Consider the following 27,934-nt stretch of genomic DNA (forward strand, 5'->3'; position numbering starts at 1 on the left):
GTTTTTCTCCAAGACGGGCATAGCATTAAAACCTGGAGTAAACATCTGGACACCTATCCAGTCATCTAGTATATGTTTAAAAGAAGATAGTGAGTCAATCTGCTTAATATACAGGGGAAGTTTATTCCAGAGGTTGGGCAGGGGAGGTGCTGGGTTATAAACCAGTCTGTCTGTCATATGTATCTCTTGATGAAGAGTTAGGACTCTGGTTGAAATATTGGTGGAGATCCAGGACAATCAGGTCTCTAATGGCATGGTAAGTGAGACAGAGATCTCCCCTCAACATTCTGTAAGATAATGACTAAAGGGATAGAGCTTTCAAACTCTCTTGTTAGCTCAGGGACTTTAGACCTGTGATCTTTATGGTTATGAAATTTTGGGGTCAATTTAATTGTTTGATATGCCAATGAGCCAAAGTTAAAACCTGCCGATTTTATTAAATGTTAAATCAACTACGCTTTTCGTCCTACTCAATTGAAGGACTTCCTCAGAAATACAAAAAAAAAAGCATCAATTACATCCTTTAAAAACTACGCACCAAAAATATCTCGTAGGCGTCACCTTTTTAAAGTGAAATACATCTAATAGAAATGTTGCCAACTGTTCATAATATAATACATTTAAATAATATTCAAAACTATTACTCAAACCATCATTATTTAAAATAACCATTATTAAATGAAACATTATTAAAAACATTATTAAAAACTTCCACCCTACTATGGATATATATTCTGCAGCATCAAATTCAAAACGGACTGAGAATTATGAAGTTAATCGCATTAAATACAAGTTTACTCAAAGAAATATACTTTTGCCTATGAACTGAGTGTAAACATGCTCGAAATACAATTTATATAAAATAACCCATAATAAAACATTTATTTAAATTGTCTAATATATATAAAAAATGTATGTATATAAAAAATAATAAGTAAAAATAAGTGTTTTGGTGTTTTTAATTGTTTGATATGTTTAGTGAGATGCATGTCAAACTGTACTCAAAAACTGTCCTGATCAATGCTGAATATAAGGGAATGATTAGATCTTTAGATCTTGATGATCTTCCTTTGGCAATTAGCTGAGATAAACAAACGGACTGCCTGATAACAGTTGTCACATGATCAAAAACAGAGGGCACTATCAACCCAAGTAACCAAGGTCCCAGACTACATTTTCATTCTGTAGTGGTGTGATGTCTGCTCAGAATGATGAGAAGAGGGGGTTACCAGTGAAAAGTGATACTACATGTTTTAGCATTTAGTCTGTACCTATTTTAGTACACCACGAGTTTACCGAGGAGAGTTCATTCTGGCGGGTTTGAGTTGCATAGGTTGAATACCCCCACCCAGTTTCCAATTGCCTTGGCTCTCTGCTTGGAGATCTAAAAAGTACATATCAAAAAGCAGAAGTCCAAAGCACAAAGCCATGAGGGTCACTGCTGGTTGCTTTCATATTTTCTGATGAGGGAGCTGCAACTTGCACTGTGTGGGTTTTGTCTTTCAGTTTGTTATCCATCTTACAACATATTGGTTTACTGTAAAAGCATTTAGCTTTGGTATGATGCTGACATAGGGAATGGTTGTTGAAGGCCTTGGCCAGGTCAAAATTTGCGATATGCTCTGCATAGCTACCATCTAAGCCTCAGCAACCTTTTCAAAGGAATTTACCAGATTCAATAGACAGTATCTACCCTTCACAAAACAAAACTGTTGGGAGACAAGTTTAATAAGGTTCTTGATATCACAGTTTATGAGCTCACCAATACTATGTTCCATGGCTTTGCAAACAAGGTTGTAAGGCTATTAGGTATGTAATTACCTGGGTTGGTTGTAAGGCCACCCTCATGAAGGAGGATCACCACAACAGTGCACCACTTGAAAGGGATGGGACAAGACCAGTAGTTAAACATAGGTTACGGAGTATCCGCAAGGACATGTTTAAACGGCCAGGAACACTGTCAGGCCCCATGCAGGATTTATTTTTTGTCTTGGTTAGCACTTTTAGTAAATGATCAGATAATTGGGGAGTAATGGATTCAGATATATTAAGGATTTGAATAGACATCCTGGGGTGAAGTTGGCACTAAATTTGTTTGCAAGGGGATTGGCAATGTCTTTTGGCCCAGAAGAGGAACAATCATTATGAATAGGTTCACAACAATGTAGGGTATTGTTTTTTTTTTTTTTTTTTTTTAACATTGCTAAAGAAAGATTTAGAATTATCTTTGGCTTCAGAGACCACTTAAGTTCATGGGCTCCTTTAAGAGGATATGATAGTGTTCTTCAGTTTTTGTAATATTTTTGAAATTATCCTTGAGAAAAGGGGTTTTGGATCTACTGTTGTTGTTTGTCTTTCGGCTTTTCACGGTTAAGGGTCGCCACAGCGGAACTCCGGTCCGCTAATGATTGGCAGTTGGTTTTTATGGTGTTGAGTTGCCAGCCCAACGCCCAACCTTCAACGATGGCACGCCCATTCAACGCATGTCTTTCGAACGCCCACTCAACCGTGGGGAGGACATGCAGACTCCATACAGAAGGCACTCCCAACCCAAGCAGAGAATCGAATGGGAGAACCTCTTGCTGTGAGGCAACAACACTACCGCTGCACCACCGCGGAAGTCATAATTCTTTCTTTCTATTGTTGTACAGTTTATTTGTGGTAGTTGACCACCAGGGTGGTCAGTTTTTGAATTTCCCATGATACATGGTTTTGATATAAAGTGGCTAGCTCTATGCATTTTTCTAAATGGATACAGAATTGCTTAGTGAAGTTATTTGACATATTAAGGTTAGGGGTGGTGCAGTCATAAGTGAATTTTGATATTTCACCACAGAGCAGGTTGAGGCTGGTATATCTGTAGTCCTTAAATTCAGTGGAGTTTGCTGTAGGAGCTTTTGGGGGTTATAAGGTAGATGGTCACACGTTTAAGGTCAGACATCACTGGGGAAAAAGATACCAGAGAAGTAGTGCATGCTGCAGCCATAATTTTAAGAATCAGGTCAGGAAATCTGCATTCTCTAGTTGGTTTACTTATCAACTGCTCAAGGGAATTTTTGTTTATTACGTCTAGGCATTTCTGGTCATATCCTACATTGGAGATATAGGTGTCCCAGTCTACTGAAGGGTAGTTAAATTCACCTAGAATAAAGAAGTTTGCTAATAGGGACATCATTTAGAATGCTGTGGAATCTTACATGGTCAGCAGGGGACAAGGAAAGTGTTCTGCAAGAAAGTTATTAGTTGTTAATCCTATCTAGAGTGATCTGCAGTTCAGTGAGTTCAGTTTATGAGCCCCTAGGCTCTAGGCAAATTAGTAATTCTTTTACAAACGCCAGATGCTTTAGTAGAATGTCCTTGCTCTCTGCTTGAATAAGGCAGTCGTCCAAGTAGGGATATATCTGAATTCCTTTTTGTCTGCAAAATGCAATTACTGGTGCCAGGTATTTTGTGAAGACCCTGAGCGCAGTAGATAAGCCAAAGGGCAGTGCAGAGAATTGGTAATGCATTGAGCCAGCTATGAATCTGAGGTATCTTCTGCAAGATTGTCTGATTGGGACATGCAGGTATGCCTCTTTGAGGTCCAAAGTAACTAGCCAAGCCTTCTTGCCCAGCATGGGTAGAAGTTGCTGCAGTGTCAACATTTTGAATTTTGGAATATCCGGGAAAGTATTTAGAATTGACAGGTCCAGTATTGGTCTCCAGGCTTTGTCCTTTCTGTGTACCAAGAAAAGTCTTGAGTAAAATCCTTGTCCTTGTTCTTGCTGTGGTACTTTTTGAATTTCTCTCATGTCCATGAGAGCAGAAATTTGTTTTTGTGCCTCTGCCCATTGGTTTTGTGGCAGGTCTGGCATACCTTTTGACCTTGGTAGGGTGTGAAAGTGGAACCTGTAACCCTGAGAAACAATATTCAGTACCCATTTGTCCTGGGTGATCATGGCTAATTTTGTGAGAAAAGTGCTAGTTTTCCCCCTAAGGGTGCTGTCAAAAGGTAAGTGCTTGGCTTTGGTAGAGGGAAGTCACTGGGACTGTTTCCTATAAGGTTGTGATTTGTCATCTTCGCCTTTGGGGGCTGAAGCACCCCATTGTTTAGGTCTGTATGAGCCTTGTGGCTGAGATGTGCCTCTTGGGCGTCTGTATCGGCCTCTTTGTGGCCTGACACTGGAAAGGACCAATTTTTAGAAGGCCAATTCCTGCTAAATCTAGGTGGCTGAACCTGTAAGAAATCCTTTACTGTCTGCATTGATTTTGCTTTATCCTCAATTTTCTTTAACACCTCCTCAGCCTTAACACCAAACAAAGTATCATGCTGTAATGGAGCATCCAATAATTTTGCTTTAACATGATCAGGTAAACTCTGTTCTTTTAACCAAGCATGCCTTAGAATGACAGAGCCTGTAACTGTGGCTCTGCAAGAAGCCTCGAATTAATCAAAACCACATTGTAGAGTATGCTTTCCCACTTGTTCAGCTGCATGCAATAAATCCTGCATTTCCTTATTGTCAGGACATTCTGAGCTTGTAAGCATTTTCTGTTTTAGCAAAGACATTAGGTATTGTTGATATTTAAGCATGTGAAACTGGCAGTTTAAAGCCCTTACAGCTAAAGTAGCAGAAGTGTAAACTTTTTTCCCCCATCTATCCAGTGCTCTAGAATCCCTATCAGAGGGAACAGGGTTTTTTGCAGTGGAAGCCTTGATCCCTTTGGGACCCTGAGAAATTGTTTCTGGGTTAGCAGCAGGGTTTTTTATAAAGAAATTTATGAGAGTCTGGGACCCTGTAGTACCTATCTGGCTTGACTGGTGCAGGGGGTAATGAATCAGGAGAAAAACTGGATTCAGAAAAAACATCATCAACAATATCTAGTAGAGGGGGAATAGCAAGGGGCCTGTGCTGAGGCAGTAAAAGAAAGTCTCTGAGCCTTTTCTTGGATTCTGAATAATCCTGGCTCTCCCAATGGAAATGCTCCCTCATGGTGTGCAGGGTTTCCCCAAAAGAGTAATCCTCAGGAGGAGAGGCTGAAGGGATAGATTCTTCAGCATCACAGTCCTCACAGGGAGGAAGAGAATATCCCTGTTCTGAAGAGGAATCAGAGGAAATAGAAACCTGGTCAGTGGAGTCATAGTCAGTGTCTTGCCTAGGCCTTTTATCAGGAGGGGGATGGGAACCCCTGATCAGAGTAATTAGGTCCTCAGCCATTTTAAGCATCTGTTTTTTTGGCATGGACGACTGTCCAGGAGAATGCTGTACTTGTTTCTTTGTCTTTAATGGTGTTTTAGACTTTGCCTTGGCTGCTGATGTAGACTTGATAGTAAGCTGTGAAGGTCTGAAAACACCCTCAGAAGCCGATGCCTGCTTAGCGGCTCCGGACCCATTTGAGGGAATAGTCTCCGTAGGCCCAATACCTTGATTTTCCAGAGGCCTAGTTGATCCACGTGGGAGTCGGAGGCAGCCTGTGGCTCTGCGGTAGCGGGTGTCAGGGGCTGCGAAAGCGCCTCACTGAGAACCAGCGACTGGCCTAGAAGAGGCTTCGTCGTCGGTTTTGGACCTTGGATGCCTGTCCTTTTCTTTGTCTTTGCGTTTTTATGAATTCCGGTCGTCGGTTGTTCCAACGGCATTATGTAGTTAAACCTTCAGCCAAAGTAATGTAAAGCAAAATCAAACCGACGCTTAACAGTGCGATGGTTGAATCTAGCACAAAACCGACAACTAGCAACATCGTGGTCAGGGCCTAGGCAAGGAATACAGTAAGAGTGAAATTCCTTATGAGGTATTTGCTTCCCACAAGAAATACAATTGTTAACTTTTACTGACATCGGTCTGGAGCAAGAAAAAGTTTCCCCAACAGGGTACTTAGATTTATTGAAGACTTTGGTTCTGAAATTCGATTTCGAAAATCTCAGGAGTCGGCCGACCGGCACTTGCGAACTGCTTTTGCTTCGGGCACCGCACGGCAAGAAAGACTGAAGAAAATGGCATCGGCTGCATCTTACAAACCACTGGCACACTGACGTCAGGGAAGAGGCGACAGCAAACGACGTCGGACCAGGACTTTGGAATTCAGGCCAACTGAGGGTAGCCTGCCAGCAGGATAACCCAAGTGTAATGACTGCAACAGTGAAACACGATGAACATCTGGTGTGTTATAGCATCAGAGGAGGCTTTAAAAACAAATTAGGTACAAGCCCTAGATTTATTTTTAGAAGGGGTCAAAACTTGAAGGGGTTATTAAGTTTAAGAAATTGGGACTTACAAGACAACAGGGGATGCTTACATGTGAGGACTCCTCATATTATAAACGTATGGATGTGGGCTATACATATTCAGTGAGAGGAAGTAAATATATCTGTAGAGGTAAATTTAACTGCAATTCTAATAGGGTGGTTTACTTGGCCCAGTGTCAGTCTTGCCCTTGTTTTTACATAGGCAAGACTGACCGTAAGTTAAGGGAGCGTGTATATGAGAATCTATAAAATATTAGAAAAGGGAGGTCAGAAAATGCTTTAGCAAAGCATGTGATCAATTGGCCAGGTCATTCATTTCTATTTAGAGTGAAAGACCAAGCTGAATATGATGGAAGGGGGTGGATCACAAACTGTAAGACTTGAGTGGTGAGAATTACTTTGGCAGATTAGAAGACATGCCTATAGTCAACCTGGTTTAAATGATTTGTGTTCTATTGTCAGTGTTTTAAAATTGAAGAGCTTGACTCGTTGGACAATTTTTAGTATAAGAATATAGATTATTCAACAAATTTTAGCATTTTTTGTATGATTTTTAAAAATATGAGAATGCTGGAAGTTGAGTAGTGATTGCATTTTAAAAGATAATACATAAATATATATATATATTTTAGTGAATGTTTATGCAGGCACTTTGAAACATTTTGCACTTTTCAGTCCTATGGTTCTAACTTTGATCATGTGATTTTTAAATTAGTATTTTAGTGTTTGGATATGGTTTGTTCTGTTTGTCTGAGGAAGTTGAGTTATTGAACTTGACGAAAGCGCTAACATACTAAAGAACTGTTTTCCGTTTTTTTTTTTTTGCCTCTGTTTTTTGTTTTATTTAGTAGTTTGTTTTTGAGTTTGAGTTTGTTCACTTCTACATATAGCATTTTGGCTGTGAAACACTATAGGAGGTGACATTTGACTCCATTTCTAGCAGTCTTTAGTTTAACTTTGCAGTAGCTGTGGTTTACTGAGCTCTTTGAAAAGGTCTTAAGAATACCTTGACTGACATTTTTAATTCTGGGTCATTACCTTTATCTGAATAAGTACATGCATTATGGCAATTCAAATTCTGATAAATACAGCCATTGTAGACATTCACTTCGTGCATGAAACACAAAACATTCCGGTGCAGCAAGTTTAATTCACCAACATAATGAAGCACATGCAAGATACACAGCAAAACTATTTTCAGTGTCTAATGAATTAGTGAAACTCATGAAACTGTTAAAATTCAATTAAACTGATTATTATGGTTGACAGAGGTGTAGGCTAGCTATTCTTGCACCAGTGCCATCCCCCATTTCTGCTGCTCCCCCTCAACTTAATAAAGATCTGTTTTCCTTTGAAACTGAAGCAAACTGATGGCACATTTGTAGCAAGCAGTTGATACAGCTTATGCCAATCGTGGAGAGCTATAGTACATTAGTTTTGACTACAAGACAATACCAGCATTAATTTCTGAATGTCAGTAATACACTGATGACTGATCAGGATCTGCCAGTTGTATCCCCTAATACTTTGTGGCCCTTTGTCCCACCCTAGCTACACCTCTGCTGATTTCTTAAAATCAGTATTAAATGCAAAATGCAAATGTCTTACAACTTTTATTTAAACACATGCACTAAGCTGCAGAATCCTTACCCTTCTTTGCCAAATTCTCCAATTTTGAGTCCTTCTCCAAATGATTCTTTACCTAGTTTAGTCAGATTCATTTTAGTCTCCAACGTCATTTGAAAAGACCCATCATATGAAACCTCCAAATCAAACCACAGCCCTGTAAAGAAATGACAAAGTACGTAACTGTTCAGTTGTACAGTATTCAGTTTTGTTAAGTGAAACATGAATAAATGAACTCTGTCAAGAGCAGTTTGAAAGTCAGCCTCCTTTATAATACACATCTGGCTGGCCAATTTTATTTACATTTGTCACCAAATAGTATGCTGACTGAGGTGTATTGTGGTGATATGCCACATCGCTCTGGTGGAAGATTTCTCAAAATGACACTTTTCACTTACTACCCTACCTACCTTTCAACTATAAGGAACCCTATGTGGAATGTGCTAGAGTAAAGGCTGGCCTTACTGACAATAAACCTTCTGCATACCATGCTTCAGCATACCCAATTCCATCATGCTCACCGACGCTCCTACACTGCAACTATATTACCGTACACTGGCCATTCTTACGTTATTACTTTAAATACATTCCTGGAAGCACAGATAAGCCCAGAGAAAGAGTGATTTGATGGCTAAAAAAAAAAAAGTCTATCCATTTCCTTACATACCAGGTAAACTATCAAGTCTAGATAAACTATGACATCTATACTTCTATCCAGTTGTTTTAGGAACTCATCATGCCAGCAGATTTTAGAGAGAACTCTAGAAGCAGGCATCATCATATTGAATTGAATGATGTACACCATGGAAAAGAAAGGAAAAATAAAGATACTGGAGATTCATGGAAGATGCTTAAGCATGCCAACCATTTTGTGGCAAGAAATAAGGCTAATGCAAAGTTTATGAATAGTACTACTATTTACTACTTATTTAACATTTATTTACCAGGATGTTAAGGCTGGACAGCTACTGTCCATTTTCAGTAGAGCCCTGGGAGAAAATCTCCAAAACAGTTACAGAGTATGAACAATTTATGATAACAATCAAGATACATGTGTAGAAAGGTTAACAGGCTAATAATGCAGAGATAAAGTACAGTCATGTATTCATACACTTTATAGACATATAGAGTTTTAGTATAGTATAGGCATACAAACAATATTTATAGTATGTACAAAGAGAAAGTGTAATACAGCATCATGTGTTTGACTAAAGAATAGGGGGTGCCTTCTTTCAGCAGGAAGGGAGTTCAGGGAGGTCCATTGCAGATACACAAATGATTGGTGTATAAATAGGATTTTAATTGGGTTTTGAAGGTGGATGTACATTTTTGTAGTCTGAGGTCAGGAGGAAGGGTATTCCATATTTTTGCAACTTCATGAGTGAAGAGAGATTCATCACAGCAGTTTTTAAACTGGATATTTTCTAGCAGAGCTTTGTTACTGGATTATAACTGCATATCTGAATTGTAGAAGTTTAGGTGGCTGGTCAGGGCAGGGTTTTTTTTCTGGATAATATAAGATCTGGTATGCCAGGTTAAGTTGGTGGTATCATAGTAGGTGGATAATATAAGATCTGGTATGCCAGGTTGAGTTGGTGGTATCATAGTAGGTTTGGGAATTCTAACCAGCGCAGTGTATTTAAGAATTGGCAGTGGTGGCAGTGTGATCTGACGTTGGTAGCAAATCTGGAGATTTTGTTACAGCATGTGGAGAGTTTAAGATAATTTTTATTTAACTTTGTTAATACTGGACATGCATATAGTAGTGTTGCTAGCAGATGGGTTCTGGCGATGGCGATTCTAGCTTCGGAAGTTAGGTACTGTGGTACCAGTACTGTTTACAGCGGTAGAGGGTCCATAGCTTCTTGTGGACTTTGGAGACAGTGAGGGATATATGTTTATTGTATTTTAGTTGTTGGTCAATGGTAAATCCTAGTAACTTAACTTCTGGGACCGGGGTGTTGAGGGTCTTGTTAGCTGAGGATATGGAGAAGGTAGCATCATGAGTTGTTGTAGGGTAGAACAACATAAGCTGTGTTTTCTTTGGGTTGAATATTAATTAACTTGGGTTAATTAATTAATTAAACTACTTGGGAAAATATAAGAAAAAAACAGTTATGTCACAACCTTACTCTTCCTGCAGCAACGTGGGAGGTCCCAACATTCTCAGTAAGCAAAGAACTGGAAATGTTAAAAGATTTGGTAGAAGCCAGATTTTAAAAAATATGAAAAAAAACAAGTAAATAAAGGAAATGTCTTTGAACTGTACCTCTCAGATATATGCAATGAAGGTGACAAAAGTGAGACAGTTAATGGTCCACAGTAACCAAGCCACATTGTGGTTCATACTGTCTGGAGAATTGCTGGGAAACATAACAAGAGTCAAGTATAGAACTATATCAAGGTAGACTGCAGCCTGTAAAAAAACACAAAGAGAAGCAATGTGGAAGGATGTTAGGAACTGAAGACAGACAAAAGCTCAGAGGTGCATAAAGGAAGAAGTTATGTATCACACAATAAAGGTTGTGACAGAAGAGAACATAACTGTCCTGGCTGAAGGTAGGAGTATTAGTGTGACATGGGAGAGGATGGTATACATGAGGGTAGGAAGTGAGGAAATGAAACAAGGCAGCAAATATGGGGAGATGGCTTGACAAATGAAATTCCTTAGATAGACTGAATAAAAAAAGAAGTTGTGTCTTACCATAATGTTCTATCTATATTGTTGATCCTCTTTCAGTCATTATGTATGGGTATGGGCATGGGTATGGGTTCTGACCTCAGAACCGAGACGGCCATCTTTCAAGCTCGCGTCAGCTACAAACTCTCGAGCTAAAACTCTTACCCAGAATTCCTCTCTCCCTGTTACCTCAGATTGAGTTTGCAAGTCAAAAGAAGGTAGAGACTACCTCTGGTCAAATGACCTAAAAGAACCAGATGGTGAGATCCACTAGAAGCCACAGGACGGGGAAGGAGGGAGGGTCGTAATGACTGAACGAGGATCAACAATACAGATGGAACATTATGGTAAGACATAACTTCTTTATCAGATATTGTTAATCCTCGTTCATTCCTTACATATAGGACAGAGTCCCCAGCTACCTCTATTCCTGAGAGGCTCTCATGGAAGGACATTCCTGAGCACCACAGAACCAAAAGAAGCTCTTCCCCTGGAGGCCAAATCCAATTTGTAATGACTGATGAAGGTATGAGGTGTAGCCCAGGTTGCAGCTGCACAAATGTCATGTAAAGAAGCTCTAGCATGGAAGCCAGCAGATGTTGCCACCGACCTTGTCGAATGAGCTTTGATGGTAGTCAGCAAACGAATATTACATTGTGTATAAATGAACGTCACAAGGTCTTTCAACCATCTAGCCAATGTGACCTTAGTAACAGTACATCCTAATCTAGGTCCAGAACAGGCCAAAAATAACTGGTCTGATTTACGAGAGGCCTTAGTCCTATTCAAGTAGAAGTGAATTTGCCTGTGAATATCTAGGGTATGTAGGCAATACTGTCCTCTGTTTGAATGACTGGGGAAGAAAACTGGCAATTCAATGGTTTGATTAATGGACATTTCAGAGATCACTTTTGGCAGAAAGGAAGGATTAGTTCTCAAAGACACTCTATCTCTATGAAAAATCAAGTATGGACTCTTGATACGTAAGGCTTGAAAGCTCAGTGATACGTCTGGCAGATGTAATGGTGACCAAAAACAAGGTTTTCCATGACAAATATCTGAGGTTGCATGAAGAAGCTGGTTTGAAAGGTGGCAGCGTCAGAGCTTGTAGAACTAATGACAGGTCCCATGGTTGAACAGGTTCTCTAAAAGGGGGCTTCAGATGATTCACATCTTTTATGAAGGTCTTGCATAATTTGTGTGACATAAGAGAGGAGTCTTGGACACCCTCATGGAAATTAGATATTGCAGCCAAATGAACTCTAATAGTAGAGGCCGAGAGACCCGATTGGAATACATCGGCTAGATACTCTAGTACTATCGACACTGGTGCTGAAAAAGGATCTACTTGCTTTTCTTTCAGCCAACAGGTAAATCTTTTCCACTTGCTTAGATAAGTAATTCTAGTGGAAGACTTATGAGATGCAATAAGAATGTCCCGTACTGGTAAAGAAAGATCATTCTGCCTGGCAATCAAGGGAATTGGAGGAGCCAAGCTGTGAGCTTCAGGCTGTCCAAGTTGGGATGAATCAGATTCTGCGGATGGAGGATCCATGGTTGATCTAGCAATTGAGGCCAAAGGAAGGGGAACCAAATCTAACGAGGCCAATATGGTGTTATGAGGATCACCTTGCTCTTCATCCGATGGTCTTTCTTCAGAAACTGGGGAATGAGGGGAAGAGGTGGAAAGGCATAAAGAAGACCTGAGGGCCAATTGCGGACTAGAGCATCCCTAGGTGACTATCCTGGAGGGGGAATCAGGGTGAAGTAGTTGCTGCATTTGTAGTTGGTCAGGGATGCAAAGAGGTTGGAGCAAGGACGGCCGCAACAGTGGAAGATCACCGCTGCTATCAAGGGATTCAGGGACCACTCGTGAGGTTGTAGAATGCACCTGCTGAGTCTGTCTGCTATCGCGTTGGAACTCCTTGGGAATGTGCGTTGCTAGAAGAAAACGGTTGGTAGCCATCGTCCATTGCCATATCCTCATGGCCTCTCAACAAAGGGAGTAAAATTTGGTTCCGCCCTGTCTGTTGATTACCAGACCACCGCCATGTTGTCTGATTGTATCGCAATAGTCCCAGATGGCAGTAGGGGATGGAATGCTTGCAATGTCAAAAGCACCGCCCTCAGCTCCAGAACATTTATATGCAGTTGGGCCTCCAATTCGGACCAAGTGCCTTGGACTGTCTGACCCTGACATAGCCCCCCACCCCCACCCCATCAGGGAGGCGTCCGTGGTCAATGTAGCCTTGGGCTGCTGGGGGGAGAAGGGGCGAGAGCATTGTGATGGGTTGTGGGTCATCCACCAATTTAAATCCTGTTTGCACCTGTGAGTTACTCAAAGCTTGGCTGAAAGAAGATGCCGAAAAGAATACCATTGGGTGAGCAGTAGCCATTGTAGAAGCCTCAAGTAAAACCTGGCCAGGGGGACAATGGTGATGGAGGCTGCCATGGAACCCAACAGCTGTAGGACAGAGTGAGTTGTGGATTTCTCCCTTGAAAGGATCGGGACCAGTTGTTGCTTTATCCTTAGAATTCTGTGCTCTGGAATGGATGCTCTGCAATTCTTTGTATCCAATATGACCCCTATGAATTCTGTGGACTGAGATGAGGCGAGATTGGATTTTTCCCAGTTTATGGTTATGCCTAGCCTTTGTGCAGTGAGGAGAGAGTATGCCAAGGCTTCTTCCAATAGATGTCTGGTGGGGGCGGAGATGAGCCAGTCCAGGTATGGAAACACCTGGAATCCTTGTAGTCACAAGTCAGCTGTGACAAGTGCCATGCACTTTGTGAACATTCTGAGGGCTGTAGAGAGTCCGAAGGGCAGTACTCTGAACTGGTAGTGACTGGCTCCCGCACGGAAGCGTAGAAATCTTCTTGATGGCCTGTCCACTTTTATGTGGTAGTACGCATCTTGAACATCTATCACGCACATCCAATCGTCTTTTTTCCAAAAGTGGGAGGATAGACTGTATTGTGACTATCTGGAATTTTTGCACTCTTACAAACTTGTTCAATACACTGAGATCCAAAATTGGTCTCCAGTCCCCGGTTTTCTTTGGCACCAAAAATAGTTGAGTAGAATCCGGATCCTATCTGGTCTGGATGGACTATTTGGATGACTCTTTCTTAGCAGCTTTGCTATCTCTAGTGCTGCTTCTTCCCTTTGACTGGGTGGAATGTCGGGTAAGTTTGTTGGGGGGGGGCAGGACAAAGATCAAAGGGGATATGGTAACCTCTGGTTATTATCCTTTGTACCCAAGAGTCAGTGGTGATGGTTAGCCAGGCAGAAGGGTACAAGGAGAAACGACCGTCAACCACCTCCAGAGGAAAGGAGTTGGGCCGCTCTTAAGGAGCGCTGATAGGATTGACCAGGAAGAGAGCCCCTAGAACCCTGGTTACGCGGACCCCCTCTGCCCCGAAAAGGGTGTCTTCCCTGTGAGCTTCCCCCTCTGCCTCTAGGGGAGAACTTGGTCTGTGTGTCATGGAAAGGACCCTGAGACTTTTTGTACCATATCTTCCCACTCTTCTGGTTTCTGGAGAAAGCACACTGAGGGGAAGAATAACAGACACCTATGACAGAAAGGGTCCTACCGTCCTGTTCACATCTGGCCAGTGTGCTTTTAACTTTGGGTCCAAACAATGAAGAGGCTTTGATGGCAGCATTGAGAAAGGAAGCCTTGAAGGGTTCTGCGAAATTACATAAGCACATCCAGGCATGCCTTCTCAAAACAACACCTGAACTTGCCGCTCTAGCTGCTCCTTCTGATGCCTGAGATATCAGGTGCATGGAGGAGTTTGATATAGATTCAATGGTAGCCAGCTGAGAGGCCACTTTGTCACAGACCTCATCAGACATGGCACCAGACAAAGTTTCAGAGAGCTCAGATACTAAATCCCTTTGAAGCTTGGTGAAGTGTGCCATATAATTCAGGGACCTGATTGCAAAGGTCGCTGATGTAAAAGTATGCTTCCCTATTCTGTCCACAGCCCATGACTCTTTGTTGGGTGGATGGACAGTATGGCTTTCTTCTTCCGCCAGGTCCTTCTTGGTTGCGGTTGCCACCACCAGAGCATCTACAGAAAGACCTTTGGACCAATGGGGGTCAGTAGCAGGAGGGGATAAAATTTTATCTGGCCTCCGGGGAATGGCCTCAATGGTGTCAGGAGACTTCCATGCATGCTGCACGACGAGTTGGACCAGTTCGTCAGCAGGTAGAGTAACCCAGTAGGTAGGGGGCCAGGCACGAAAGGCCTGCAGGAACACAGACCCTTCAGAGGTTGGGTTAGAGGGCTGCCAGTCACCTCTCTGTTTAAGGATTTCGAGGATATCACCAAAGGATACCTCAGAGGGTGAGCGGGGAGATCCTTCCTTATCATCAAAGTCTGTGTGTCTTCAGTAAGGGACTCCTCTGTGGAGTCCATGTGCTTCCTCTTGCATGAGCTTTTGCGATGAACTTCCTCAGAGGGAGAAGCTGGGGAAGACAATGCAAAAGGGGTTTCCTGTGGGAGTACATACTTTGGCCCTTGCGCCCGATGTCCACTAGGAGCGACTTGTGTACACAGCGGGCCAGAGGAGGGTGGGGAGATTGAAAGCACAGTATCGCTAGCAGACGCCAAAGCCTTCTCCATTAGTTGGAAGGCTGGTCCACCTGTAGAGGGTTGAGTGTCCTGGACAGGGGTCACCCCTCCCCTAAGTGGTTCAGCCTGCTGACTCGGAGTCCCTGGATGGCTGTGAAACACCAAATTACGTACGCCACAGCTGACATCCTGGGTATTAGCAAAACTCTCCTGTCACGAAGGCAACTGCGGTTCCTTAGTGAGGTCCATAAAGGGAACCGTAGAGGGGGAAGACTGTGCTATATCAAGGGGCTTCAAAGGCAATGAAGGAGGAGAATAAGTAGGGGTCTTTGGCAAAGGGTGATCACCTCCCAAGGAAGGATAGGTCCTGGGGGGGCAGGATACCTGGCCAAAAGCACTTGATCCACAAGACTCAAAACGTCATGTTCAGAGAGGCTTCTAGTGGATTTCACGGACATGGCTGAGGGGGAGTCAGGTCTATCCACAGATGGGACAAGCTCGGTGCCCACATCACCAGTCTGCACTGAAAACAATGGTGCCACAAGAGACTGTACTACAGGTGTCTGCACCGAGGAAATCATTGGTGCCGAAGTCATGGTCTGCACCGACAGTAAGGTCGGTGCTGAAGTGGTTGTCGGTGCCGAGACTGGGACCGAAAAAAATCAGTGTCAGTAACTGAGTTGTCGGTTCCGGGTAAGGTATCGGAGCCGATGTGGTTACAGTCTGCCCGACAGGATAGTCACTGCCGATAGAGAGGTCTGACCCGAGGAGCCCCTCTGTACCGATATAGGTAAAGGGCACGCTAGTCGGTGCCAAAATCACAGATGGCGCCGATGGCCTCAGCGCGGAGGATCTAGGCACAGAAAGCGCTAGAGCCGAAAGAGTCAGATCCGAAGTAGAAAGCTTAGCCTTCTTGGGTCTCCGTTGATGGGATTCCCCAGCCGGGGACGAAGGAAGAGATTTGGCCTAAGATCACCAGTCTTTTACTTATGGGATCTTGGAGGGGTTGAAGCCTCCGACCCAGAAATAGCCTATGAAAAGGGAGATTTGAGAAGCCCCTTCAGTAACAATTTATTTTTCCTCTTAATCAACGTTCTGTTAGAGAAGTTCTTACAAATTCCACATGGTGGGTCAACTGATAAATGAGGCACACCCAAACAATAGACACACAGAGAATGTGCATCTGAAGTAGGTAATTTATGTCCACAATCTGAACATCTCTTATATCCTGGGCTGCCTTTTTTATCCATGATAGAAAAGGATGAAATCAGAAAGAATACCAGCAGTGGTACAAGAAATACCCGAAGGTAATGAAGAAAAAGGGGTCTACCAACGATGGTATAAAAGAAAATACCTCGCGGTAAAAAGATTGAAAAATTTTAAGAAGAGAATGTCGCTAAATTCGATAAGGTAAGAGAAAAGGTTCTTTTAGACTAGAATGACAACAAATATTGTACTTAGCTCAAGAGAAGTAGCTTGACATGCCTGAATGGCGACGTGGCAAACGAAATCTGAGGGAACAGGGAGAGGGGAATTCTGGGTAAGAGTTTTAGCTCAAGAGTTTGTAGCAGACGCGAGCTTGGAAGATGGCTGGCTCGGTTCCGAGGTCGGTCGGAACTGATATCCATACGTAAGGAATGAACGAGGATTAACAATATCAGATTAGGTCATTTCTACAGGAAACTAGATCAATGGATTTCATCTTCAGAGAAAAGAGTGACTAAGTAGGATGCCAGCATGGGATGGTAGGGCAAATGTGTAAGGGGATGAATGGGCAGTTATGAAAGTGATCAAGGGGAAAGCAGGAATGAAAAAAACAATAGAAATTGAAGAGACATTATATGAATGAGCTACCTACCTGGGGACTAAACAAGCTGACAGTAATGTTTGGTGCATTTCTGCCTAAAAGCAGTTTCTTTTCAGATGCCAAAATGGTATAGCAGGATGGCAGTTATAGTTCATCCACAAAGATATGTCTTAAAAGGAGCTGATCAAATGCAAGCCTCTCAGCCAGATTTCCATCTCAAGGAAGATGAAAAGGACATCCAATGAAGCTTTTGAATGGAAATTTGTGTGCAGATAAAAAACGCAACTTCACTAGCAGAAGTTCCATTCCAGAATTATCTATTTTTGATAATGGTTCAATAATGAGCTGGGGAAAAGAAGTCTTACAGATGCTGGGCTCATTTCAAAGAAAACTGGTAAAGAGATTAAAGAGTGATATATGGAGCAGTGAACAGTGAAGTGGGTAGGAAATTAAGTGAAAGTGGGGGACTACTGTGGAAAAAAATTGTGTTGCTAGTGAAGGGGCTCATGATTCAGTGCCAATGGTGATGCTGTTAAGCACAATTTAACAGATGTCATACCAAGACTGAAGAACAAGATCAGTCTGCTCATCTGATACCATGATCAAAGCAACAGTCACCTCCAGTGAGATGCAGTGTAGCTTGCAGTATCAGCAGACAGACTAAACTGGGGTAAATCACAAAAATTGATATGCCAAAGAAGAGCCATAAAGATGATAGAGTGGACTATTGAGGATAAGAAAGAAATTATGTACTGTTACTATTACGCAAAAATTCCCGAATTGCCAGACTGAAGATATACAAAAAGATTAAGAGAAATTAGAGGAAAGAAAAATACTTCCACAAGAAAAACTGTCAGAAATCTGAAATAAAAATTTGTGTTCATTAATACAACAGATATGTGAAAAACATTATATAGACCAAGAAAATTTGATCTGTTTGGAAAAGGAAGCATCTGAGGAAGTGTGAAAATATAAACAATAAAACCTACAGATTTTTGAAAAGTATAAAGAAGAAGTATGGACATGGGAAAGATACAAATTTGATATGGTGCAATATTTATGCAAAGTCAAAAGACAAATTAATCAATACAAAAAATCAAAGAGAAATACAGGCAAAGGCATCCAGATATGGTAAATTTCACTATAAAAATAATATCACAAAGAGGAAATATACAAAAGATTAGTAAAGCAGAAATTAAAAAACAGAAATTGAAGTTATGGAATGCCTGCAAAGTGAAAGATTTGGTGTAGAAGATGTAACACAGGTTATATCACAGCATGATGGAACGAGTCCCCAAAGTAAGAATAAACAGGAAGATCAGGAGACATCTGAAGAAGAAATATGGACATAGGAAAGAAAAAGAGATTTAATATGGTATAATATTTATGCAAAGGAAAAAGCATAATTAATCAATACAAAAAGAGCAGCACCAAAGATATTTGAAGAGACATACAGGCAAAGGAATCCAGACATGGAAAACTTTACAATACAAAAAACAAGATGATAAAGAGGAAAAGTAGAAAAGAAGATTAGTAATGGAGAAGTTAAAGAAATAGAAACTGAAGTTATGGAGTACAAGCAAAGTGAAGGATTAAGTGTAGAAAATCTAACTCAGAAAACACCACAGCAGGATACACAACAGACATCCAAATTAAGGAGAAACCAGTGGAACAGAAAGCAAATGGGCAGCTGCCATATGAAAACAACAAGGGAAGGAACAGGAAACTGTGGCAACTCTGACACAATGTTGAGGAGTGGTAGGCCAGTGAATTCCCATATGACAGAGCAACGGATGACACAGGATGAAACTGTAGAGAATATGCCACAGGAAGATGCTATAGAACTCTCTGCAGAATGCCTGCAAGAAATGGAGAACAAAGAATGTGCCCTTAGTTTAGAAGAAAATGAGCTAAGAGAAGAGTTGCTTGATTTACTAGAGATAGACATATTATGATCAATGAAAGAAATAGACTACAGAAGGTCAATAAAATCCAAAGTCAGAAGCTTGATAAAACAAATGAACACAGTAATTAGAACTGTCTAGAAAACCATGCAATATAACAGAAGTAAACAGGATATATTACTGTGCGGCTAAATAACATATAAAATTCTACCACAAGAACACAGGGTAGTAAGGGAAAGAGAGGGGAGAAATCAAATACCATCATGTAAGCATCAAACAGAGAAAACTATTAAGCAATTAAGACAAGTATCACTATTAGAAGAGTATAGAGGAGGGAACAGATCAACAAAAATACTTAGAAAGACCGATGTGACAAAAGCAATGCACAGTATTATAACAGATAAGGATCTGTCTCGCACTATTGCAAATAAACTAAAAATTTTAGCACAGGCAGAAAAAACTTAGAAGATACATAGATAAATATAAAGGAAAAGTACAAAATAAGCAATTTATTGATGACCCCAAAATGTCCTATAGAGAACTGGGAAACAAGGCAAAAGCAATTGAAAGACCACCCAAAAAAAAGAAGAAATAGACGCATTTTGGTGAAATATCTATGAAGATCCTGTGGAACATAACAAAGACATTAAATGGATAGAAGAAATAAAAGAAAGATTAAGAAGTTCAATGGTACAGGATATGAAATGGCATGAGGTAACAGCCAGCAAGATTGAGATAAAGTTAAGAAAAGCCTCTAATTGGAAAACCCCAGGCCCAGATGCAGTACCTAACTTCTGGATGAAAGTATTAACATCTTTGCATGAATATTTAGTCATGAGTAAGAATTATTTATATGCGCACCCTGAACGGACATCAACCTGGTTAACAACAGGAAAAACAATGCTCTTACTTAAGAGTTCGCAGTTAAGCCACGATAAACCATGATAAAGGGCAAAATGTTATTCCAGGCATAAAAATTCAAAGGGGGATATTCCAGGGTGATTTCTTGTCACCGCTGTTATTCTGTCTTTGTCCTTAACCCTTTACTCTGTCTACTTAATATATTAATATAATTTGGGTCCTAGAAAACAACAAAGTGTAAAGACCTCACATCTTTTCTTTGTCGATGATTTGAAATTGTATACCTCATCAGACGAAGAACTGAATGCACAACTGCAAGTAGTCAAAACTTTTTCAGATGATATAAAATGTCATTTGGTCTTGATAAATGTGCAAAAGCAACCTTTAAAGCAGGAAAACTGTAGCACCAAGAAAACATCAGTTTGGGACAAAACTGTGATATAAAAGAACTTGAGCAAGATGGAGTGTATAAATATTTGGGAATCGATGAAAGAACAACAATTAAACATGAACAAATGTGAACAAATCTTATTAAGGAATATTTTAGATGACTTAAATTAATCCTGAAAATAGCGTTGACATCATCTAGGAACAAAATTCAAGCTATAAACCAATTTGCTCTTCCTGTCCTAATTTACAGTTTTGGAGTGATTGACTGGCCCCAAAACTTGTTGGATAGATTACAGAGGAAACCAAGGATGCTTCATACTCACCAAATGATTAACAAAAATCAGTGCATACCAAGATTATATATTCCCCATTCTGAAGGAGGTATGGCCTACCTGAAATTGATTACATGTATAGATCTGCAATCATGGGACTGCACACATATCTGCTGACCTCTCAAGACCCAAAGGTAGTGAAGGTTTTGAAACATAATGAGAATAAATCTAAGATGACTTCTCTGTTAGAATAGCAGAAGCATATCTGTATCAAGCAGGAATGGAATCAAACCAGTAGATAAAAACTGGGCAGCAACTGAATGTGCCAAAAAACAAAATAAATAATATAAGGTGAAGGATCACATGAGAAGGCAAGAAATGTGGAAAATGCGTAAATATAGTTGCAAGTATAGAAAACTTCTGGAAGAACTTCATGTTGATCAGGATCAAACATAGGAATGGTTAAAGAGAGGTGAATTCAAATCAAATGATGAAAGATTAATAATGGCAGCCCAAGATAGTGAGCTATGTACACATTGGTTTACAAAGTCCCTTGAGCATATGGGAGAAACAACAAATTGTAGGTTTTGTAAAACTGAATTGGAAATGGTTGTTCACCTTATTGCTGGTTGTGACATACTAATGGCAGAAGAATTGTATACTGAAAGGCATAATAATATGGCAAGACTGTTGCACTGGGGATTGTGCAAACATTATGGTATTGAAGTGGCTGAAAAACACTGGAAACATAAGCCACAAAGCATTATAGAAAATTATGAAATCTACATCACATGGGATCAACCATTACCAACAGTTCAAAAGATAGATACAAGAAAACCAGATATAGTGGTCCATGAAAAGAAGACAAAAGTAGCATTGATTACTGAAATCCCTACACCCATTGACTATAGTGTCTTGCGTTGGGAGACACAAAGTCATAGAATATCAAGATCTGCAGGCAGAAATGACAACAATGTGGAAGAAAGATACCCAGACAGTTCCAACAGTAGTAGGAGCAATGGGTCTTATTAAAAAAAAGAATCTACACTCGTATTTAGATATATTATCAATACATGTAACCCCGTACAAATTGCAGAGGGAGATATTACTGGGCACATTGTGGGTGCTGTGAAGAGAACTTTTAGCTGACATCAAAGATTGAAACAATACTAAATTCATGAACTTTAATCGTACTTTGACTTAGGAATGGGGTCCATTCCTGTCATGGTATTTAAAACCCAAAATAAATTAAAAAGAGGGTATGGCAAAAAAATTGAAATGTTATGGACTTGGTGATGGAAATCCAGAAAATATGCGCAGTCTTAAAGGTTAGCCATGGCTAAGATAGTGCAGAGGTTAAAAAATGAGGAGGGTGTATCATAATCACCTCCAGACTGTATTATTCAAGGCAATGTGAAATAGCAGTCACAATTTCACAAATACTAATATGACGCTGAAGTATATAATTATGCAAATGGATTTCAAAGATGTTGAAGTCTTCCTAAATTATTAGGGGGATTGGTAAGGCCACATATGCAGTACTGTGTCCATTTCTGGTTGCTGCACCTAAAAGCAATATTAAGCTGGTTGAACACATGTAAGAAGTAATGAAATAAACAAACTTGGCACTCACATAAAGAGAAAAAATGGGGGTACATGATGCAGATAAACTGGACAGCTAGATGTTGAAGGAGAAAGTCAGAAAATGAAGGGTACATTAATGGAGAAGTGGATGCATGTCAGCTTGAAGGTAGATACTCAACACTGATTTAAGATGTAAGAAAATGCTGTCTTAAAGGGAGGATGATGAGATCCTAAAAAGAGAAATGCCATCATCACTTGTAGACAGGAGGTCAACAAATGAGTTCAAGGCTGCTGGGAACGATGATGAAAGGGATAGGGATGACAGATCAACTGGTACTGCTGGAAACACTGACAGACCATAGATCTTCAGTTAGTATTGTACATGTGTTGCCACCTACTACTTAAGTTGGTAATACTGCCTACTAAAACATCTGACTCATCATAAATCTAAAACAGATAACCATCAGACATCAAAACCACTCATCATAAATCTAAAACAGATAACCATCAGTCATCAAAACCAGTATTTTACAACATTTTCCAGCATTAATTAAAATACTCTGTTGCCAAAAGTTAGCCAAAAGCTTATATCATACTATTTCCAATGCTTACATGCTGCATGGAAACATTTATAACAATACAGGAACAGAACAGAGAGGCCAACACCAACATTCTGCGCTAAATTGATAAGACAACAAGTTTACTGTAAGGCTATTTTACCCTGATCTGAAGTTGAAATTTATAAGTTATGTACTTACCATAAAACTTTGTATCTGTGTTTTCCTCTTCTCATTCTACTTCACATATGGGTCTCAGATCTGGCTTGGTCACCTCCCACAGACTTGAACTTCCAGTCTCAAACTCCTCCCCTACCCATAATCTTCCATATCTTGCCCAGACTCCTCAGATCAAGTTTGCTGCCCCCAAAGCCAAGGAAGAAAAAGATAACCAGGAGCTCAACCTGGAACCAGGGTTCTGACAAAGGCTATGTAGATCCTCTATAAGCATATCCAATATGAGGGGGATGGTTGAGCGGGAAGGTGAAGCAGAATGAGAAGATGACAACACAGACACCAAGTTATAGTACGTACATAAATCTGATGTTGTTCCTCTCATTCTGCTTCACATATGGGTCAGATTCCCCAGCTACATAATGTCTTGGGTGGCCTCAAGGAAGGATATGTCAGAGCGCCAAAGGGCATCCTGCTCCTGGACACCACATCCAATTTATAGTGGGACAAAAAGGTGAGAGAGAGTTAGACCAAGTGGTTTCAGCACAAATGTCATCAATGGGAATCCTAGAAGAAAAAGCAGTAGACGCACCAATAGATCTTGTCGAGTAAGCTTTTGGAGGACATGGCAATTGCCAACCATTCTTTTCATAAAGGAAGCAATAGAGTTAGCAATCTACTTTGCAATTGTTGCTTTAGAAACAGCATGACCCCTACAACTTGGAGAAAAAGAAACAACTGTTCCAACTTCCTGAACTGCTTTGTTCTATGGAGCTGCCTGTGGACATCCAAGGAATGAGAAGGTATTCTCCTTTGTCACAGTAATTAGGAAAGAACACCGGTAATTGAATACATTGTTTGATATTGGAAGATATAGCCACCTTCAGCATGAAAGAAGAATTAGTGTGGACAGACACCCTATTCCTTGTGGAAAATGATGCAAGGAAGAGGAGCGCAGGCACAGAGAAGTCCTGGGGGCCAACTGTGGAACACAGCATTCCTCAGGGAGCACCATGAAGGGGGAATCAGAGCAAAACAACTGCTGCATTTGTTGCTGTAAAGGGACCCAAACAGAACGCAGCAGGGAGGACCTCAACGGTTGAATATCTTGTTTGCCACTGATTAATTGAAGGATCATTTGTGAGGCATCAGAATAGACCTGCTGATCTTGTCTGCTAACATGCTGGATTTCCCTGGTAGATGTGTTGCAAGAAGAAAGCGGTTTGAACAGATCACCCATTCGCAGTCCCTCATGGCTTCTATGCAGAGAAAGTACGAACAGATTCCTCCTTGCTTGTTGATGTACCAGACAACATACAAGTTGTCAGTGTAAATAGCAATATTCCCTGAAGGGAGGACATCCTGAAAGAATTGCAGTGACAGAAGAACTGCCCTCATCTCAAGATGTTGATATGCAGACTGGTCTCTATCTAGGTCCATGTGCCTTGGACCATCTTCCCCTGGAAATGCCCCCCCAAGATGGGAAGCATCTGTGGTCACAGTGGCTGAGGGTAAGGGAAGAATGAACAATCTGATGATTGTGATTGTCAGATCTGCTTGAATCCACCACCTTAGATGGGATCTGCACATCAGTGTCCACTGAAGAATGTGTATATAGTACCTTGCCAGCAGAACCAAAAGAATGGCAGCAGCCATAGATCCTAGAGCTTTTAGAATCAACCTGGCTGTAGGAGATGGAGAAAGTAGAATAGCTTGAACTTGGGACTTCAAAATGTTGCTGCAATGTTGGGGGAAGGCAGCTATTTCAGTAGAAGTGTTCAGATGTACACTAATGAACTCTAGGTTCTGAACCGGCATTGGTTGTGACATGTCCACGTTTACAGTAATGCCTAGAAAATTAGACAACTGGTAAAGATGATCCCTGGCCTGACAAAGTTGATACTGAGTGGGGGCAGTCAGGAGCCAATTGTCCAAATATGGGAATACCTGAAACCCTTGCAGTCATAGATTAAGTTCAACCTCTGCTATGCACATGGTAAGCACCCAGGGGGCTGTTGGCGAGACCAAAGCCCAGGGCTTGAAACTGGAAGTGATTGACTCCCAGACAGAAGCACAGATGACTTCTGGAGTGCCTGTCTGAGACTTACAAAACCAAGTTTTCTTAGCACCCTTTTGATTTCTAGAGTAGGTTAATTGGGGGACAGAAAACTTAATCCCTACTGCAGACAAGGTTTTGCTTCTTGCTTGCATCAGGTCAGGGTATCCTTACCAGATGGTCCGACCAGAGAATAACCATCAAATGGGGCATTAAATGATGCCTTAAAGGGCTCTGCAAAATATCACAGCTGCATCCAGGCATGACAGCAGATCAGAATGCTGGTGCCAGCTGCTCTGGAAGAACCCTCCGTTGAGGGTGAAATTAACCTCATGGAGGAGGTGGCTATAAAACTGAGAGTGAGTAGCTTAGGGGAAAATTTATCAAACTCCCCTTGGGCAAATACTCCACCAGAGAATCAGAGAGCTCCTAGATCAAGTCTCTCTGAAGGCGAATAAAGTGCACCAGGTAATTGAGTGCCCTCATTGTAAAAGTCACTGAGGCATAAGTGCTCTTCCTGAACCTATCCCATTGCTCTGGACTCCCTGTTTATCCCTGTTTGGCAGGTGGACAGTGGAGCTCTGCTGGGCGATCTCCTTCTTGGTAGCGGCTGCCACCACCATAGCATCAATGGGAACACCCCTTACTCCAGAAAGCGGGGGGTGACAGTATCTTATCTGGGCATTTAGGAACTGGTTCTATTGTGTCTGGCTCCTTCCAGGCCAGACTGGTGAACAGATCAATGACAATGTCTGCCAAGGGGACCACCCAAGATGTAGACAGTCCCATCCCAAAGGTCTCCAGGAATACAGATTCCTCCAAAGAGGGGGATTTGGAACTCCAGCCACCCTTTACCTTCAAAATCTCTAATGTGTCTGCAAAGGAAATATCGTCCAATGGGGTTTTGCGGGACACCCCTCTCCCTCATCATAATCTGTATCCACAGTGAGGAACTCCATAGGTGAGTCCATGTACCTCTGTTTGCACATCCTCTTCTGTGGAATCTCCTCCATGGGAGACTCAAGAGGAAAGGACCACCTCAGGTGGAGCAGGCTGCAGGGCCTTTAAGTCAGGCTGACCACGGGCAAGAGTGGCAGATCTAAGACCACATTTCAGAGGAGGAACAACGGGGTGGAGCAGCAGTCAAAGGGTCCGGCACTATTCTGACAAACAACACATTTTCCTATGCCTGAAAATCCAAGGTCCTCAGAGAGATACTGCCAAGCTCCCCTGCAGCCGAAGCTGCCAAGGAAGATGGAGGCAGACCACCAGAACCTAGACTCCCAGACAGAACCGGACCCACGTTGTTGAGTGCAGAAACGCAGAGGGGAAGAGACTGATCTAAGAGCAGAGTCGATGACTCTCTCCCCTCGGATCAGGCCGCGACATCCCAGATCCGAGATGTACACTGTTCCAAGGACCTTGGAGCAGAGGCAGTCAAGGCAGCTGTCAGAGTACAGGAAGCAAAGGCCCTCTGATCCAACCCTAAATCCCTTGAGAGACTACTGTCCTGGGACTCCAAAACTGAGAGTTGGATTGGAGAAGGAGAAAAGGTTGCAGGCTTGGCAGGCTCGGATCTGTGAGGGGATGCAGAAGAACCATCATCTGAATCTGGGACTTGATTATGGATCTAACCATCGTGTCCACATCAAGATAGAGGCATCGAGAGGATCTGGAGGAAACCACTGAAGACAGATGGGAATGCTTGGTAGTCTGTAGGATCTTGGAAGGTACTGTGGGAGAAACCAAAGTGACAGATCTCCCTGGAGATCTAGAATATGATTGTAGATCCAGAGACTTATGGATCCCAAGTGGACTGCTCGGATCCAAGGCTGTGGCAGAAGTGGAGGGTTCACTTGGAGCTGTCAAGTCAACCAGGGCATTATTTCTTAGCCTCAGAGCTGAGAGAGAGCTGGGAGGGGGGTTGAGCCCATGGAGAAGTAGAGGGCAAAAGACCCTTCAGAATAAGCTTATTCTTCCTTTCCTGTATAGCTCTGGGGTTGAACCCGTCACAAATGCTGCAAAGGGTATCCAAATGAGCAGACCCTAGGCAATACACACAATGGGCCATGAGCATCCGAGTGCAGAATTTCCCTGTTGTATTTGGATCATGTTTTGAAACCAGTTAATTTCTCCATTAGTGACAACCAACAACAAACAGCAATATCAACTACCAATTAAGATAAAAAGCCTACTCTGCTGTGATGCCCCTGTACTGGCCCGTACTCAAGTAGCCTCAATCCTCACCACTAGTAACAGCTAGGGGATGTACACACTAGGAAGATGACAAGTACACACACAGTATACTGCAATTTCCCTTAACAGCACACTAAATCACAGTCAGTCTGGGGCTGTTTTCTCCCTCTTTATCCAGATCCCCAGTAAGACTCCCCACTGGCACAGCTATAGGGTTAAGATCCCAGCTGAGGGACCAAGTCAAGACCTTCAGCACCCTCTCTGCCCAACCAGTGCTTTGTGTTGCTGCCCAAGTAGCTGACACACATACACAATTTGGTATATATATAAACACATACACAATTTGGTTTATATACAAACACAAACACACACACACACACGTGGAGAAGGCTGGCACAGGTTTGCTAGCTATGTCCCCTTCTGCCTAGACTATAAGGTAGTTTCCACTGCCACCGGCCCCTACTTATCAGCTACTATAAGGCCCTTACAAATGGTGTCCAATCCTACTGTGTAATGTTACTATTATCCAAATGGTAGTCTGCCAAAGACTTGCAAGGCTATTTAAGAGTGGCTTATACAATGTCACCAAATACATATAAAAGTAATCTAAGTGCTTAAATATGTCTCACAAATAGCCACAAAGATAGTTTTAAATATATTTATTAACAAATAAAAGAACAAGACAATAGTCAATCAACACAGTAACTTAAAAGTTCAAAATCCCAGGAAATATTTTAAAACAACACTGCAGGACAGTCACAAATAAATATAGGAGACATCTAAACTAATCTTTACTATATTCCTATCTACATCTAAGAGAGATACTATGCTCTAAATCTTACTTACAGCAAGTCAAGTGCAGATGATGATGATTGGATGTTCTTGCTAGGTCCAAGACAAAATACAAAATGCTCAGTCTCTCTCTCTCTGAGAGAGTTCTTAAATCGATATCAAATATTACTGCTGGGTTAGCTTGGATGACATCACTTTTTGTCACCTGACCCAGGCTAAAACAGAAACAGA

General features: G+C 41.6%; 1 protein-coding gene across 3 annotated transcripts in view; it reads right to left on the reverse strand.

The window, feature by feature from the left end:
• TEX2 (testis expressed 2) overlaps window positions 1-27,934 on the reverse strand; it is a 1,745,284-nt gene that overhangs the window by 377,187 nt on the left and 1,340,163 nt on the right. For all 3 annotated transcript variants that reach the window (XM_044068055.1, XM_044068056.1, XM_044068054.1), the window contains one exon: window positions 7,874-8,006. In XM_044068055.1, the coding sequence (XP_043923990.1) occupies window positions 7,874-8,006 (133 nt within the window). The remainder of the gene's footprint in view (window positions 1-7,873; window positions 8,007-27,934) is intronic.

This window comes from Protopterus annectens, chromosome 4.part0 (assembly GCF_019279795.1).
Source record: "Protopterus annectens isolate FY-2018-M chromosome 4.part0, PAN1.0, whole genome shotgun sequence".
NCBI classification, from domain to species: Eukaryota; Metazoa; Chordata; order Ceratodontiformes; family Protopteridae; genus Protopterus; species Protopterus annectens.